This window comes from Papaver somniferum, chromosome 3 (genome assembly GCF_003573695.1).
Source record: "Papaver somniferum cultivar HN1 chromosome 3, ASM357369v1, whole genome shotgun sequence".
Classification (NCBI taxonomy): Eukaryota; Viridiplantae; Streptophyta; class Magnoliopsida; order Ranunculales; family Papaveraceae; genus Papaver; species Papaver somniferum.
The window spans coordinates 96167090-96186809 of record NC_039360.1 but is presented as its reverse complement, the minus strand read 5'-3'; the positions used below and the strand labels follow the sequence as shown (position 1 = coordinate 96186809).

Below are 19720 nucleotides of genomic sequence, written 5' to 3'. Positions count from 1 at the left end.
CCAATACATGATTTCGAGATATAGATAGGTGAGATATACTCGGCTTGAAATATCAAATGTGTATGATCCAGTCTATATAGCATACGACTTTTGCCTTATAAGAAGTAGGAGATAGAATATATAGACTTTTGAGTGATAGATAAGTTCAAGTCTCCACATACCTTTTTGTTGATTAAGTTCCACGGTTGCTTGAGTAGATCTTCGTCGTTGTATGATGAATCGCCATGAAGTCCTTGAGCTCAACTACACTTTTCTATCATATTCCGAGACTTAGTTATGTAGACTAGAAATCAAGACTCATAGTTTTGATCACTAACATTGACAAACATGCTTGATATAGCAACGCATGCGAGGTCGACCGAGCTATGCTCTGACAAAAGGTGCATAGCTTTAATCATAATATAGATGTTGAACAATGAATATTTTGGATCAAAGGCTAAATTTTAAATCACGAAATGGATCCGAAGTCACATTCTAGATTTTGGAAAAGTTATCTGTATCGGGATACGGAAGGGTAGGAATGGACCCCACCACCCATTTCACATGCTAAAAATCTGACATCTTGGACTTAACACTCAAGTTCTTCAACAATAAGGGGTGGACAGTAATTAGTCCCTCTTTTATACAATTATTGTATCAAAACTAGTAGTAGAACACCAAGGTGACCAAATTTGGAGTACAAAAACTTCGTTCAAATGTTGGGATCTATTAAAACTCCATATTAAACAAAATTGATACAAAACCCCCAATTTTTGTGTTACTTTTGTTATTTGAGGTTTTTGTGTTACTTTTGTTTTGATTGATTTTTTGTGGATGGATAGTGACACCTTTGGGGTTATAACTCACGGCCCGATATTGTATTATACTCCCTTCGTCCCAAATTAGATGACCTAGTTAGTTTTAAAGTTTGTCCCAAAATAGATGACCTATATCATCAAACAATGGGATATTTCTAAAATTACCCTTTGAATTGATTATTATTGGTATAAGAGATATGTATAATTTGATAGTCATATTTATACTCGTTGTGTAGGTGTTTTAAAATGTTTTTCGATGGTATAAAGTTTACGAATTTTCATTGTATATTTTGAGAGATAAATCATTTCTAAATTTTACTAGTAAAATTTATAAGAGTACAGTCTGGTCAGTCACACTGATATCTTTAAAAAATACTAAAAAAAATCTCTTCTCTCCTTCTTGCCTTAAAGGATTGTGCAACGTACAATTAGGTCATCTAATATCGGACGGAGGAAATATGCCTAGTCATGCTCTTGTACCGATGTAATGTAACGAATGAGCTTTCTCTTCCTTTGCTCTGACTCCTTTTCGGCTGGTCATGTAGTACATTACTGATGTAATGGACGACACTAAAATCAGGCACGTAATGCGCAGAACGAGGACCACCGAGACCATTTGTCCCCCGAATTCCTCTGCTGCAGAGTCTACTAAAATAGTAGTAGTATCGAGAGTATTTTAGGGCCGAGGAACAGGAAATGTACCACATCACAATGCCTTGCTTATGTATACGATTACGTCGACTAAGTTTAATTACCAATTACCCGTACGTTATCGTTAGAAAAACAAAACAAAAAGTATCTTTCTTGTAGGAATTCAGTCAATGGGTATCCTTGGTCACACACACTTCACATCATCTCTTTCTGCACAGTCAGGCTCCCTTTACCGTCTCCACAATTGATATTTCCTTGTTGCCTAATTGCATTTCAAGAAGTAGATCAAGCATCTAAAAACAAACTTAAAAAAAGACTCCTTTTTAATCCCTCGACCGACAAAAGGGCACATATCATAGACAATAGAAGGTGATGAAGTAGGCCCGCCCAATCACATAAGCAACGTTCATTCAATCAAGTGTTAGCTTCACCACTACCATCAACATTGGTACAATAATGTACGTATGGGTAAAAATCTAAAATAATCCAGGTGAATCGTCCGTTGCAAGAAGTAGAATATTTGGGCGGTGAGCATCCTTTTTCGAAAGAAAAGTTGGCTGTGCCTGTGATTTCAACCGATGCAGTGGGAAATGAAACAAAACTGTAACGCTTTTGCTTGCCATATGACAAGACTGACAAACTTTCGAATTAGCGGGCATGGAATAATACTCGAAGAAAGTGACACGCAAGAGTCAAAATCTAACGCCTGTTCTCACTACAGTCACAGTCTCTACTCTCTAGAGAAATAAACAGTAACTAAATATCAAAGGCCAAATGGAAACAAACATGAGAATCCAATACAGCTCATTCATCAAAACCCCACTTTCACTTTGTCCTTGTATGTCTTAAAGTCTCAGGACTCCTGACCTAAACTAAAACTTGTTTCTTCCTCTACAAAAACAGAGGAATTATAGAGAGAAACAGAGCAAGAAACAAAATTCTCATTATGTCTAGCTTCTTCACTCTACTTGCTATTATTGCTACTACTTTGTCTTTCTTCATAAATCCTAATCATGGTTTAACACTTCCTTCAGATGTTACAGCACTCAAGGCTATTAAAGCTTCAATTAAACCAAAAACAATACCTCAATGGTCATGTTTAGGTTCATGGAACTTCACATTTGATCCATGTTCACTTCCTCATCGAACACATTTCATTTGTGGAATCACTTGTAACTCTGATTTAACTCGTATCACTTCAATCGTTCTTGACCCTGTTGGTTATTCAGGAACTCTTTCTCCTCTCATTTCATCACTTACTCAGCTACAACACATTCATCTTGGTGAAAATTCATTTTATGGTTCAATTCCTTCTTCCATTTCTTCTCTCGTTAATCTTGAAACGCTAGTTCTTACACACAATTCATTCTCTGGTAATCTTCCTCCATTGAATTCTCTCAAATCACTCAAAGCTATAGACATTTCTTACAACACCTTTACTGGGAATCTCCCAAATTCCTTCAATTCTCTCCAGAACTTAAGATCAATGGATCTAAGCTTCAACAAATTTACAGGGGCTTTACCCAAATTACCACCAAATCTGGCTACACTTGCTATTAAAGCAAATTCTCTATCTGGGTTTCTCACACAATCTTCATTCCAAGGTTTAAATCAACTAGAAGTTGTGGAATTAAGTGCTAATGGTTTCACTGGAACTCTTAAAAATTGGTTCTTTCTACTTCCATCTCTTCAGCAGATCAATCTGTCAAACAACAGCTTCACGGGCATTGAGATATCAAAATCTACAAGTAATTTGATAGCTATTGATATAGGGTTTAACAAAATCGAAGGTTATTTACCTGTAAATTTTCAGACTTTTCCATATCTATCTTCATTATCTCTTCGGTACAATAAATTCCGAGGTCCCATTCCATACGGGAATACGTTATCACTGAGAAGATTATTCCTTGATGGTAATTTCTTAAATGGGAAAGTTCCAAACCGGTTTTTCTCCAACGGTTCGTCTTCTTCACCTATTTCCGGCAGGTTTGGAGACAATTGTCTAGAGAGTTGCCCGGTTTCTTCGGAACTCTGTTTGCCTTCACAGAAATCTACTTCTGTTTGTAAGCAAGCATATGGGAGTAAAAAACCAAGGTTTTAGTTTTGTTAATTAGGGTTTACGATTAATTATCAAGATAATAAGATACAAAATAATTGGTTAACATGTGAGTTTGTAAAGAGAAGAGGGTTTAACAGGTGTAATGGAAATAAAAGTTATGCTTAGATTCTGTTTTTCTTTTACTCTGTTTTTATTCTGTGAATTGTCGGTTGTAAAATGGAGTATCTTTTCTATGTCGTAGGTGGAATTTGTTCCTAAAAACGATTAAATGTCATGAAGGGATACATTTTGACAAATCCATGTGCATTGGCCCTACCATTAGCTTTAGAACTAGAGCTTCTTCTCTTTACAAGGACTAAAGGTAGGTAGGAATGGTTTGGCGCTAACTCGTCTGAATCTGGTCATTGCTAGATGCTAATAATTTGATTTAATTATAAGTCTAACGAGATTAGTTGTCCTAGAGGCTAGAGACAATGAACGCGGGGTGATATCCAAGTTTTAGACTCCTAGTTACAGCCCGAGAACAAATTCATCATAAAACGATGAAGGGATAAGTTCTGATATCGAAATCCTAAACAGAGAAGTGGATTTCCTTGGGGTCTTCAGTTTGTAAGTTTTTCTTTAATAGAATAAATAAACCACGGGAATGTCCTGTAGAATGGTCAATAACATAGTTTCTTTCCTGCATAACAAAGGTAAGCAAAGAATGGACAGCTCAAGACGATGCACTAGTAGAAATAAGACTTGCAAACAAGAAATAAAGGATTTAGGCCTATTCCTGTGCACATGGAAAAAAAACAAGGGCGACATGGTTTATTAGAGGGTCAGTGTGATAGTAATGTCCCTCTAGTTGGTTAGGGGATGTCCTATAGGGGGTGTAAATTGACTAGATTACCCTCCCCATTTTTTAACCTAAATCAAAGTTAAATTGAAAATTTGTTTTCTTTCTTCTTCTCTTCTCCTCCTCCCATCAACCGTAACCTCCATTAAAACTCAAAATTCCATCGTCTTCGATTAATCGACGATTCGAAAATTAATCAAGTGTAGTGTAATGACTTATATGAGGTATGTTTTGAAAATCCAATTACGATTTAGTTTATTTTGTTCGATTTAAGTTTAATTTCTATCAAAATTTAGGGTTTTAGATGAAAATTGAAATTTCTGGGTTTATGTGAGTTACGGTTGATTTTAACTCAATTACGAACCGTAACTGGAGATTTTGATGTTGTTACGGTTGGTAATAGTTCTATTACCAACCGTATGTTCTTATATCTGAGAATTTTCTTCAGTTTCGGTTGGTAACCATTTTAGTTTACGAACCGTAACTCAGTTACGGTTGGTATCGAGCATTTGGTTACCAACCGTAACTGAGTTACGGTTCATATCGAGCATTTAGTTACCAACCGTAACTGGTTTTACGATTGGGTTTTCTTCAAATTTAACCAGTTACGGTTGGTAGTTCATCTTTTACGAACCGTAACTTCGATTTACGGTTGGTTATGAGCAAAATTCCAACCGTAATTAGCTCGGAAAATGTAAAAAAATTGAATTTTTTACGTACTTTAGATAACTTTGAGCAACAAATAGCTAGTTGGGACTAATTTAGAAGTATACCCGGTCATTTTCAGGTCCTGGTTCTTCATTTTGTTGGTTAATTTCTTCAATTGATTGAGATTGACCTTCTCCTTTAATTTATTTTTTTAAATCTGATTTTGGTTTTGATTTTGAGTTAATATAAGTGAAATTAATCATTAACACTAAACTTGATTATCATCACTAAACTGGGTTATCAATTATGAGGGTTAATTTGTCATTTCCAGTTTTTTTTGGATAAGGGACACTTGAATTATCATGTAATGACCCTTTTTGTCCTATTACAATGCCGCCCTTATAACAGGCTTGAAAAAAAAATGGCACGGCAAAATAATTGTGCCATTATTGGAAAACCACTGAGCGGTAGATTTTTTCTTGAGCGATATACATAAAAACGTCAGCGAGAATGACTTTATCGCGAGCGTTATTGACTCTAGCGCCAACAACTAGTTCTTTATCTCTATAAATATGTAACTTTCAAACTCAAAACTTACCCCAAATTTTTTACACAAAAAATTCTCTTTTTCTCAAATGTAATGTATTTGTTCTATTTTCTCCAAATGGCACAATTAACCCAACTTGATTCGGCAACGCAACTTGATTTTTCTGGAGTAGTGCTTGAAGGTGTCATTAAGAAGATATGTGATAGTTATAAAGAAATAGGTAAGAAGCAAAGAAGTCTTCAAGTTTTAGATATTAACCAAGTCAAAACCGCAATTAAGAAAAGGCAAAGAAAGGTTCAAGGCAAGGAAAATCAGGGCAAAACGAATTTGAAGCCAAAGAAGAAGATAAACAAAGGAGATTCCGTTCATGAGCGCATTGATTGGAAGTTTTGTGAAATGAAGAAGATAAACAAGATGAAGAACATTGTCCCAAATTTTTATTTTTAAAGTCTAGTTATTTTTATTTTTCAAATTATTATTGTCTAGTTTTATGTCTTGTAAAATGACTATTAATGATTAATTCAAAGTTTGAATTCGAAAATTTGATACGTATTATTGAAAATTAAGCTTAATTCTATTCTTAATCCAATCTTAAATTTTAATTAGAGATACATTTAAACAAATATTAAAACTTAGGACTTAGACTAAGTGAACAATTAAGAAATTAAAACATATTGGACAATATTTGCGCAAGTATCTTAAAATCTCGAAACAACTTCCAAATTCGAAGTCTTTTTCATAGATGCGACGATATTCCGCACGACACCGTTGTTGAAATTCCATCATGCTTTCACCACTCCTCATGTTTCGACCTTCTTGCCGAAGTAAAACAACATACCTAGTAACTTCCTGATTGATTGTAGAGAAGCGCTGACTCAACTCTGTAACATCACGATTGTTGAGGTTCATTGTTTAGTCGTGAAATTTCTCAAAAATCCTTTGCCAAAATGTTTGGTGATGTAATGCATCTCCGGGTAAAGTCTCAGTAAAAGAAATATAATTCCTGCAAATACATTCATCTTCCGCAGTAGTGAATTTTGTTTTTCGCCTCCTAAATTGCCTTATCCTAAATTCACTTCTCCTAATTTCACGTTGCACATTGGCACGATTAACAACTCTTTGATTTTCGGCAGCATGTTCGTTTGCTACGAACTCAGCCATGTTCACACTATCAGCCATGCTCTCTGAGGAATTGGAAGAGTGATGAAGAGAGTTGGAGATTGAGAAATTCTAGAGAGATTTATAAATTCTGGTGTGAGTTTAAATGAGATTGAAATTAGGTATTTAAAGAGGGGAAAAATGGTAGTCGTTGGATGAGGTCCTTCTGAGCAATGATGATCAAGTCAGTGAGCGCTCTAATGACTACCGCTGGCGCTAGAATGACCAGAGAGCAATATTATGACCATCTAACGATCTAAATTCCATCGCTCGTTGGAAACTCCATCGTGTATGCATATATGTTATTTATGGCATATAGGCATATAGGTTTGGCAGTTTGGCATACCCATAGTGGGTGCATATATGCCAAATATCAGATTTTGGCATGTGCATAGGAATAGGCCTTACAAGTCTGAATTGGTTAAGATTTGTCACCTTGAAGTTAAGAGGATGTGCAATCCTCTATGTTATCTTTAAACTCTGAGATTTGAGAATAGGCTTTCATATGGTCACATGATAAGTGCATATTTCACATATATTTGGTGTCAATTCCATGCTAGTATTTGTTGATATTCTTGCAAATTATTGTATATTCATAGATGAATCATCCAAAAGAAGTGAAAAAATACTTAATTGTGCAGTAAAAGAAGTTAGCTACAAGTGGATAAGGGCCAAAGACCAACCGGAACTCGTTCAAATTGAGGATTTCTAGTCATCATTTTATAGAGGACGAGAAGACGAATCCAATGGCAAAAGAACGGAGTCATTATGAGTTCATATGAAGAATTTATGAGCAAAACAAGAACTCGGAAGACTAAAAGGGAAAAATGGTCATTTTAAAGGACAGTGATATTGTAACCCGTTGTATGTTAAGGGGAAGTCATTCTGCTAAGGGGAAGTCAAGTTTACAGGAACTGCTAAAGACATCCAGGTCTTTTACTGGGGGAAGCTTATATTCACAAACTATTAAGGGCATCCGGATTAATTACTCAGGGATGTTGTTAGAGCATTGCTCGGTCGAACTCGCATGCGTTTCTATCTCAAGCATGTTTGTTAATGTTAGTGATCAAAACTATAAGTCTTGATTTCTAGTCTACTATAGCTAAAGTCTCGGACAAGGATAGACAGTGTAATTGAGTTCAAGAACTCCATGGAAATCATCATACAAGACGAAGGACTACTCAAGGAACCGGTGGATCTTCATCGACTAAAAGGTATGTAGAGACTTGAACTTATCTATCACTCAAAAGTCTATTTATCTCCTATCTTGAGACAAAAGTCGTTTTGCTATATAGACTTAGATTATACATATTTGCTATTTCGAGCCGAGTTTATCTCGCCTATCTATTTCTCGAAATATGTGTTGGTAAGCTTTCGCTTTAGCCAAGTTCATCTTTACCTAGTGACGAAAGTCATGATAAGTTTCAATCACTTTGAAAATTGCTTACTTTGACGAAAAATAGTTTGTGAATAACAACTATAGAATATCAACGTCCTCTAAGAATGTTTCAATGATTGAAATGAGAGTTTAGATTATATAACCATTGAAGGATATAAGCATTGTTGTGGAAACATATATATGTATAAGTCCTTATTCCTTGAACCGAAGTTTGCGAACTTTGTTGATCAAGAGAACCGGAATAGAGGCGTAAGCCAAGTCCGCGAACTCAGTCCACGAACTGGCGGAAGTTCTCATCCCGAGAAATTATGCTGGAGTTTGTAAAATCCGTCCGGGAAATTAAGTCCGCAAACCCAGTCCGCGAACTTGGGTAGGTTATATCTAAAAACGATGTTTGTGAACTTATTCTTATATAAACTAAGGAATGCAAATTGCAAAACGTGGCTATGTAGTTCATGAACCAATTCGAGTGAATCAAATCGTTTTTGCTTCGATTGTGTCATATGTAGTTACATAAGATTTCCTTGCAATTGAACAACTCTCTAACTAGTTTATTTGAGTCACTTGAACTAGTTATGGTGAAGAAGAATATGGTTGATATGAAAGTGATCATATGGCTAACCATTTGGTTGACTATTGTTGAACAACAAATGTACAAGTTTGTGTACGGTTACACAAGCCTAGAAACGTGCATTTCATTTGAGTGTAACAAGATAGTTTTCGATCTTACGGTTGAAAGATATTATCTTGAATCTAATCAGGTTTTCATCTAACGGTGAATATTGAATGCTTTATTACCAAGCTAACTTTGATTGCAAACCCTAATCTGAAAGACTATATAAGGGAGAACTCTAGCAACTGGGAAACCTAATCCCCACACCTTCTGTGTGATACTAGTTGTGCTAAGATAGAGTCGATTCTCCTTTAACCTTTGGTTTCTTCTTCTAAACAAGGTTAACGACTTAAAGACTTCATTGGGATCGTGAAGCCAGACCGATACTACTTTCTTGTAGTTGTGTGATCTGATCTTGTTGTTTCTATCGTACGAGTACAATTGTAATAATTAGATTGAGATTGATATCTCCAATAGGCAAGATATAAAAGAAATCACAAACACTTCGTCTCATCGTTTGTGATTCCGCAATATCTTTTTTCGCTGCGTCGATTAAGATTATTGTGAGGTGATTGATAATACTAGGTTGTTCTTCGGGAATATAAGTCTGGTTTATCAATTGGTTCCTGTTCACCTTGATTTATCAAAAGACGGAACAAAACTCGTAGGTATATTCGTGGGATACGTATTTATCGATTACCGTAGACTTTTCTTTGTGATACAGATTTGTATATTAAAGTCTTCGACTTTGGGTCGTAGCGACTCTTAGTTGTGGGTGAGATCAGCTAAGGGAATCAAGTACGTAGCATCCTGCTGGGGTCAGAGACGTAGGAGCATAACTGTACCTTGGATCAGTGTGAGATTGATTGGGGTTCAAGTACAGTCCATACCGAAGTTAATTTGGAGTAGGCTAGTGTCTGTAGCGGCTTAATACAGTGTGTGTTCAAACTGGACTATGTCCCGAGGTTTTTCTGCATTTGCGGTTCCCTCGTTAAAAAAATTCGGGTGTCTGTGTTATTTCTTTTCCGCATTATATTTTGTTATATAATTGAAATATCACAGGTTGTGCGTTGTTCAATCAATTAGAATATCCGACCTTTTGGTTGTTGATTTGAATTGATTGGCACTTGGATATTGGTCTTTGGTACCATCCAAGTTATCTCTCTAGTATTTGATAAAGACTCGCAGATTTCTATTTGCTTGAGTATATATCAAATCGGGAGATTGAGATATAAACTCTTTGATATACTTTTTGTCTAGATTGAGTCTAACTGTCTAGTTGATTCTCTAGAAAGTATATTGGAGTTTGTCCATACAGACTGCTAAGCGAAATATTTGGTGTGGTTGTTGTAACCCCAGTTTTTCAATTGGTATCAAAGCAGGCAAACACGTTTAAGACCTTAAAAGTTTGTGTTTGTAGCGATCTGTCTCTATGGACAGAGGTGCTATCCCAATTAACGTACCACCAGTCTTCGATGGATGTAATTACTTATGGTGGAAAATTTCTATGCGAGCTTTTCTTCAAGCACGTGATTTTCAATCATGGGTATATGTTGTTAATGGCTATAATGCTCCCGTCGTGGCAGTTGGAGATGTAAACGTTGCCAAAGATATTGGTGAATACACCCCTGCCGTGATAAATGCTGCAAAGCAAAATTCCGACGGTTTGAATGCCATCATACATGCCATTACCCCAAATCTTCAGCACCATGTGTCAAACTTCACGAGGTCTAAAGATGCGTGGGATATCTTAGAAACCGTATTCGAAGGTAACTCCAGTGAAAAGGAAGTTAGGCTTCAAAACCTTAATTCCGATTGGGAAAACCTTCGTATGGCAGATGAAGATATATTTGATAAGTTTGATCACAGAGTATCTGAAATTGTTAATGCATCTTTTGCATTGGGTAAGACTATTCCTGAAAAGGACATTGTGATGAAAATTCTCGGATCGCTGCCATCTAGATACGATTCTAAGAAGCATGCCATCGTTTAGGGAAATGACCTTGATAATCTCTCCAGAAATACGCTGGTTGGGAAGCTTAAGATCTTTGATCACGAACATTCATCCAAAACTAAGAATGTTGCGTTCAAAGCACAAAAGGACACTAAATTACTTTATAAGAGTAAAAAAGTGTATATCTCAGGAGATGATCACTCTGAGACAGATTCATCAGATGAAGATCTTGACAAGTCGGTCTCGATGATCACAAGGCAGTTTAGGGATCTTATGTTGAAGAGAAGTAAACGGTTCTTCAGAGATAAGCCTAAAGCATCAGTTAAACCTCATAATCGTATTCCTCCTAAAAACAAGGAAACAGATGAAACTGATGATAAGGATATGCCTCAGTGTTTTAAGTGTAAGGGATTTGGTAATTTTGCAAACGAGTGCCCAAATCGTAGAAAATACACCGGGAACAAAGGTTTTGCTGCAACTCTTGATGAAATGTCTGACAACTATGATTCTAATGAAGACGAGAAATCAAGTGTTGCACTTCTTGGTGAAAATATTGATTTTGATAATTGTAGCAATACATACATTAATCTCGATATTCTTTCAGAAGAAAACCCAACTAATCTGGAAGAAAAAATTGACCCATTTCTTGGAAACTCTGTTTGTAACGTTTCAGGTTCCACCATGTGTCTAGCTGCGTGCAAATCTCAGAAGCCTGACTTTTATCCTAGTTTGACGTGCTCGTATTGTTCTCTAAAGGGTCATAAACTTTCAAAGTGTTACAAGTACAAACACCAATTGAAGCACGTCAACAAACTTCAACGAAGAGCAAATCAATTAGAAAATAAGCTTAAACTTGCTCAGAAGACCGCTGAGGTATGTAGGATTTTATCTTCGTCTAAGAAGATAGTTTCCAAGAATAAACCAAGACCATTAGAGAAAAAAGGATGGTCGAGTCGTTTTGATAGACAGAGGTATGTGGATTCCTCTCAAGAGGAAAATGGTGGACAAATTGTTGTTCACCGCAACGCAACTTGATTGTGTTGTTTTGGAAATCTTGTCTCATGTGCCTGATCAAAAGAGACAATGATTTTGTACCTTTCAGGCTTTAGGAAAAGTTTTTTTTCTTCTTTTCTTAGTTTTTTTTCTTCGCTGTCTATCATCAAAAGAGGGTTATTATCGACAATTCTACTCTTTATAGGGTTGTGAGTTGGACGTGTACGAACCTGTTTAAAGGTTTCGAAACCTTGCATTCCTTTTTCCTTCCTCAAAACCTCTTTTTATCTCAAGACTGCTTGTTGAGTTCAATTTGTGATTTCCTCTCACAAACCCATACGTTATGGATACTCCAAGAATAATGTCTTATGATGGAAAAGATGTTAATATGATTGTTAAGCCATCAATCATGAAGGAAAAAGAGAAATCTCCGTTATCTAATACCTTGAAAAGAAAGAGAAGGAATGTGAGGAAGCCAAGAGAGTTCCTTCAAACTCTCAGAAGTTTTCTGATGTTCTTGAAGAGTTGAAGGAGATGCGAAAGGAAATTCAAAAAATAAAGGCTTTTGTGTGTAAGACTCATGAGATTCAGAAGTCCCTGGTTCGACATCATCATCCAAGAACGTTTATTGATATAAATTCCTACCTTAATGAACCTTATGTCCCAATGGTTGTTGACGACAAGGAGTTCGGGGACGATAAAGAATTCTTCAAAGGTCTTATTGCATAGTAAATCTTCTATTTTTCTTGTTATATTTAGAAGAATAACTAGAGTTTGGAATAACCATTATTGTGATTACACATAGCTATGTCCAACGTTTTCATCTTCATGTTTTAGATTTATTGGTTTAAATTCTAAATTTGTTTGGAAGATGATTTTTGCAGTATTAATCTTTATGGTTTTATATATTGCAATATTGTTATGGGGTATGTGTGTTTGCGTCCGTGAACTATGATTGTCCCATACCTTGTCAAAAGTAAAGTCTTTCGTATGTCGATATGCATGTATTGATAAAAGAATGAATAGACTTTTGACAAATACAAAAGTTAAGCCTATTATGTCATTTTTTGATGGAAGATAGGTTAAAATCTTTTATTTGCAAGGATTATGTCTATTGAATGTCGTTATGCGAATAGTGATAGAAGATAGAATGAATCCTTGTGTATTCCGCAGTATTGATCTTCCCTGATCCATATTTTATGTATTACTGTGAGGCTCCAAAAAGTGTCTTATTTTGAGCATTGATTATTTTTATGATTAGCTTAGTTGTTGTTCCGCGAGATACTTTATGTCGAGCATATTCAACTAAATTAATCATCTTGTTTGGATATTTAGTTGTTGCTCCGTAAGTTTTCTTATGATGAGCATGACCAATTAAATTGATTACTTTTGTGATTAGTTTGGTTGTGTATTTCAATTAGATTAATTATGGGTTCTCTTGTGATTAATCTAATTGTATATTTTTGAGTCTCCATAAGTTCACTTATGTTGAGCATTTTCGATTGAATTAATCATGGGTTCTCTTGTGGTTAATTTAATTGAGTATTTTGGATTCAAATTCATACTTGTACGCAATTTGTTATGTCCAAAGAAATCCTTCTTTTCTTTCGAAATTAAGGTCGATCTTGTTGTTCTTTCGGGAATGACATTTCATAGGGGAGAGTTCTTAATTGAACTTGTGCTTAATTGCCAAATCTTTGTGGGGAGTGCGGCTGTGGAATATTATAGGGGTTATCTTGTATCTTTATAAACTCCTTGATGAATGCATTTAGCTTCGGTTTTCTTTTGGTCATGAAATGTCTCTTTCGGAAATTTCATTAGGATCCCGTTCTTGTACCTTTGCCAATTTTATTGACAAAAAGGGGGAGAATTAATATGTAGTTCACACTACAAATACATATGGTTTTCGAATCATTATGTAAGGGGGAGTGGTTTCCATGTGAGATGGAGTATTGACTAAGGGGGAGGGATACATATCACCATAATATTGTTGTTGAAGTTGTGATACAATTGAACTTTGACGATGTGTAATGATACTATGACATTGTATAACAATGATTGAGAACTCTTGTTTTCTCGTTGTTATAGCTACGGATTTTCAACAACGATGATGCTGAACTTACAACCTTTGGGATCATTGGAGTACTTGGAAGTGACGAAGATTTCAAGTAATGTTGAAGATTAGACATGTGGAATAGGAGCTACAAAAGTTTATTTATTTATTTTTTTGTATTCCATATTTATTGATAGTTTGGTCACTAAAATTGACAAAGAGGGAGATTGTTAGAGCATTGCTCGGTCGAACTCGCATGCGTTGCTATCTCAATCATGTTTGTCAATGTTAGTGATCAAAACTATACGTCTTGATTTCTAGTCTACTATAGCTAAGGTCTCGGACTAGGATAGAAAGTGTAGTTGAGCTCAAGAACTCCATGGCAATCATCATACAAGATGAAGGACTACTCAAGGAACCGGTGGATCTTCATCGACTAAAAGGTATGTGGAGACTAGAACTTATCTATCACTCAAAATTCTAATTTTCTCCTATCTTGAGACAAAAGTCGTTTTGCTATATAGACTTAGATTATACACATTTGCTATTTCGAGCCGAGTTTATCTCGCATATCTATTTCTCGAAATATGTGTTGGTAAGCTTTCGCTTTAGCCAAGTTCATCTTTACCTAGTGACGAAAGTCATGACAAGTTTCAATCACTTTGAAAATTGCTTACTTTGACGAAAAATAGTTTGTGAATAACAATTATAGAATATCAACGTCCTCTAAGAATGTTTCAATGATTGAAATGAGAGTTTAGGTTATATAACCATTGGATGATATAAGCATTGTTGTGGAAACATATATATGTATAAGTCCTTATTCCTTGAACCGAAGTTTGCGAACTTTGTTGATCAAGAGAACCGGAATAAAGGCGTAAGCCAAGTCCGCGAACTCAGTCCACGAACTGGCGGAAGTTCGTAACCCGAGAAATTATGCTGGAGTTTGTGAACTCCGTCCGGGAAATTAAGTCCGCAAACCCAGTCCGCGAACTTGGGTAGGTTATACCTAAAAACGATGTTTGTGAACTTATTCTTATATAAACTAAGGATTGCAAATTGCAAACCGTGGCTATATAGTTCATGAACCGATTCGAGTGAATCAAATCTTTTTTGCTTCGATTGTGTCATATGTAGTTACATAAGATTTCCTTGCAATTGAACAACTCTCTAACTAGTTTATTTGAGTCACTTGAACTAGTTATGGTGAAGAAGAATATGGTTGATATGAAAGTGATCATATAGCTAACCATTTGGTTGACTATTGTTGAACAACAAATGTACAAGTTTGGGTACAGTTACACAGCCTAGAAACGTGCATTTCATTTGAGTGTAACAAGATAGTTTTCGATCTTACGGTTGAAAGATATTAGCTTGAATCTAATCAGGTTTTCATCTAACAGTGAATATTGAATGCTTTGTTACCAAGCTAACATTGATTGCAAACCCTGATCTGAAAGACTATATAAGGGAGAACTCTAGCAACTGGGAAACCTAATCCCCACACCTTCTGTGTGATACTAGTTGTGCTAAGATAGAGTCGATTCTCCTTTAACCTTTGGTTTCTTCTTCTAAACCAGGTTAACGACTTAAAGACTTCATTGGGATCGTGAAGCCAGACCGATACTACTTTCTTGTAGTTGTGTGATCTGATCTTGTTGTTTCTATCGTACGAGTACAATTTTAATAATTGGCTTGAGATTGATATCTCCGATAGGAAAGATATAAAAGAAATCACAAACACTTTGTCTCATCGTTTGTGATTCCGCAATATCTTTTTTCGCTGCGTCGCTTAAGATTATTGTGAGGTGATTGATAATACTAGGCTGTTCTTCAGGAATATAAGTCTGTTTTATCAATTGGTGCCTGTTCACCTTGATTTATCAAAAGACGGAACAAAACTCGTAGGTATATTCATGGGAGACGGATTTATCTATTACCGTAGAATTTTCTTTGTGATACATATTTGTATATTAAAGTCTTCGACTTTGGGTCGTAGCGACTCTTAGTTGTGGGTGAGATCAGCTAAAGGAATCAAGTACGTAGTATCCTGCTGGGGTCAGGGACGTAGGAGCATAACTGTACCTTGGATCAGTGTGAGATTGATTGGGGTTCAAGTACAGTCCATACTGAAGTTAATTTGGAGTAAGCTAGTGTCTGTAGCGGCTTAATACAGTGTGTGTTCAAACTGGACTATGTCCCGAGGTTTTTCTGCATTTGCGGTTCCCTCGTTAACAAAATTCCGGTGTCTGTGTTATTTCTTTCCGCATTATATTTTGTTATATAATTGAAATATCACAGGTTGTGTGTTGTTCAATCAATTAGAATATCCGACCTTTTGGTTGTTGATTTAAATTGATTGGCACTTGGATATTGGTCTTTGGTACCATCCAAGTTATCTCTCTAGTATTTGATAAAGACTCGCAGATTTCTATTTGCTTGAGTATATATCAAATCGGGAGATTGAGATATAAACTCTTTGATATACTTTTTGTCTTGACTGAGTCTAACTGTCTAGTTGATTCTCTAGAAAGTATATTGGAGTTTGTCCATACAGATTGCTAAGCGAAATATTTGGTGTGGTTGTTGTAACCCCACTTTTTCAATTGGTATCAAAGCAGGCAAACACATTTAATACCTTACAAGTTTGTGTTTGTAGCGATCTGACTCTATGCACAGAGGTGCTATCTCAATTAACGTACCACCAGTCTTCGATGGATGTAATTACTTATGGTGGAAAATTTTTATGCGAGCTTTTCTTCAAGCACGTGATTTTCAATCATGGGTATATGTTGTTAATGGCTATAATGCTCCCGTCGTGGCAGTTGGAGATGTAAACGTTGCCAAAGATATTGGTGAATACACCCCTGCCGAGATAAATGCTGCAAAGCAAAATTCCGATGGTTTGAATGCCATCATACATGCCATTACCCCAAATCTTCAGCACCATGTGTCAAACTTCACGAGGTCTAAAGATGCGTGGGATATCTTAGAAACCGTATTCGAAGGTAACTCCAGTGAAAAGGAAGCTAGGATTCAAAACCTTAATTCCGATTGGGAAAACCTTCGTATGGCAGATGAAGATATATTTGATGAGTTTGATCACAGAGTATCTGAGATTGTTAATGCATCTTTTGAATTGGGTAAGACTATTCCTGAAAAGGACATTGTGATGAAAATTCTCGTATCGCTGCCATCTAGATACGATTCTAAGAAGCATGCCATCGTTTAGGGAAATGACCTTGATAATCTCTCCAGAAATACGCTGGTTGGGAAGCTTAAGATCTTTGATCACGAACATTCATCCAAAACTAAGAATGTTGTGTTCAAAGCACAAAAGGACACTAAATTACTTTATAAGAGTAAAAAAGTGTATATCTCAGGAGATGATCACTCTGAGACAGATTCATCAGATGAAGATCTTGACAAGTCGGTCTCGATGATCACAAGACAGTTTAGGGATCTTCTATTGAAGAGAAGTAAACGGTTCTCCAGAGATAAGCCTAAAGCATCAGTTAAACCTCATAATCGTATTCCTCCTAAAAACAAGGAAACATATGATAAGGATATGCCTCAGTGTTTTAAGTGTAAGGGATTTGGTCATTTTGCAAACGAGTGCCCAAATCGTAGAAAATACACCGGGAACAAAGGTCTTGCTGCAACTCTTGATGAAATGTCTGACAACTATGATTCTAATGAAGACGAGAAATCAAGTGTTGCACTTCTTGGTGAAAATATTGATTTTGATAATTGTAGCAATACATACATTAATCTCGATATTCTTTCAGAAGAAAACCCAACTAATCTGGAAGAAAAAATTGACCCATTTCTTGGAAACTCTGTTTGTAACGTTTCAGGTTCCACCATGTGTCTAGCTGCGTGCAAATGTCAGAAGCCTGACTTTTATCCTATTTTGACGTGCTCGTATTGTTCTCTAAAGGGTCATGAACTTTCAAAGTGTTACAAGTACAAACACCAATTGAAGCACGTCAACAAGCTTCAACGAAGAGCAAATCAATTAGAAAATAAGCTTAAACTTGCTCAGAAGACCGCTGAGGTATGTAGGACTTTATCTTTGGTTTCTTCTTCTAAACCAGGTTAACGACTTAAAGACTTCATGGGGATTGTGAAGCCAGACCGATACTACTTTCTTGTAGTTGTGTGATCTGATCTTGTTATTTCTATCGTACGAGTACAATTGGAATAATTGGCTTGAGATTGATATCTCCGATAGGCAAGATATAAAAGAAATCACAAACACTTCGTCTCATCGTTTGTGATTCCGCAATATCTTTTTTCGCTGCGTCGATTAAGATTATTGTGAGGTGACTGATAATACTAGGTTGTTCTTCGGGAATATAAGTCCAGTTTATCAATTGGTTCATGTTCACCTTGATTTATCAAAAGACGGAACAAAACTCGTAGGTATATTCGTGGGAGACTGATTTATCTATTACCGTAGACTTTTCTGTGTGATACAGATTTGTTTATTAAAGTCCCCGACTTTGGGTCGTAGCAACTCTTAGTTGTGGGTGAGATCAGCTAAGGGAATCAAGTACGTAGCATCCTGCCGGAATCAGAGACGTATGAGCATAACTGTATCTTGGATCAGTGTGAGATTGATTGGGGTTCAACTACAGTCCAGATCGAAGCTAATTTGAAGTAGGCTAGTGTCTGTAGCGGCTTAATACAATGTGTGTTCAAACTGGACTAGGTCCCGGGGTTTTATGCATTTGCAGTTTCCTCGTTAACAAAATTCTGGTGTCTGTGTTATTTCTTTTCTGCATTATATTTTGTTATATAATTGAAATATCACAGGTTGTGTGTTGTTCAATCAATTAGAATATCCGACCTTTTGGTTGTTGATTTAAATTGATTGATACTTGGATATTGGTCTTTGGTACCATCCAAGTTATCTCTCTAGTATTTGATAAAGACTCACAGATTTCTATTTGCTTGAGTACATATCAAATCGAGAGATTGAGATATGAACTCTTTGATATACTTTTTGTCTAGATTGAGTCTGACTTTCTAGTTGATTCTCTAGAAAGTATATTGGAGTTTGTCCATACAGATTGCTAAGTGAAATATTGGGTGTGGTTGTTGTACCCCCACTTTTTCAGATGACATCTTCTTCTTCACCTCTGTCCCGCGTCCGAACAAGGGAATTATCTTCGCTGCTGAACACCAGATCATGGTATGTTTTGAGACACCATGAAGTTTGATATTGATGGAGTTATTTCCATTGGAAATGAAAAGAAGGCTGGTTCATGAAGCCGAGAAGAGTTCGAGTATGAACATAGAATGGTGTTGATTATGTCATCAGAGATGATGTGATGCTGTTGTGACCTATGTTGTATTAGGCGCCCTTAGGCGACCAATGTTGCCATTTGTGATGTTTTTCCATTATATTCAGTACTTCAGTAATTAACCAAGAACTTCCTGCTGATGAATATCAATAGGTCAGTGATTATATTAACCAGAACTCGTGGTTTTGTGTTTTCTCCTTCTGATCAATTGTTGTTCTCTAATCTCTATGTACTTGATGCCGAAGATAGGAAATCCAGACCTTTGAAGCCATGCCTTTTATACCCGATGTCAATGTTTATGAATTTCACCCAGAAAAGATTCTAGGTAAACACATCCTATACTGTGTTTGTTTATTCTTTTTCAGTTAATCTTCATTAATCGGGGTATTTCTTTACTGAAAGAACAGACATGAGAACGAAAAAAGACCCACTGATTCGAATTAAAAATGGAGGAAGAGATGATGAAGAAGAATAGATACAGAGATGACTATGATCTCTATATATAGTTACATTTTACATTAAGATATATCTATTTTGCTTTCCATATTTTCGTCATTCATGCCCTTGATTGATCCTTATACAGTCAAAGTTGCTTAAGGAAATAAAAATCAATCACGACAATCACGTCATTCATTATATTTCTTACCATCTCTTGAGCAGTGATTGGTATTATAATAAAGGAAACAGAGTAATGTATT

The 19720-nt window shown here is 36.1% G+C and overlaps 1 protein-coding gene across 1 annotated transcript; it reads left to right on the top strand.

Annotated features, from left to right (window-relative positions):
• The first annotated feature begins 2246 nt into the window (after positions 1–2246).
• Positions 2247–3689, top strand: LOC113356884 (probable LRR receptor-like serine/threonine-protein kinase At4g36180). The gene has a single exon (XM_026600118.1). The coding sequence runs from the start codon at positions 2395–2397 to the stop codon at positions 3547–3549; it is 1155 nt and encodes a 384-aa protein (XP_026455903.1). The 5' UTR covers positions 2247–2394; the 3' UTR covers positions 3550–3689.
• The last annotated feature ends 16031 nt before the right edge of the window (positions 3690–19720 follow it).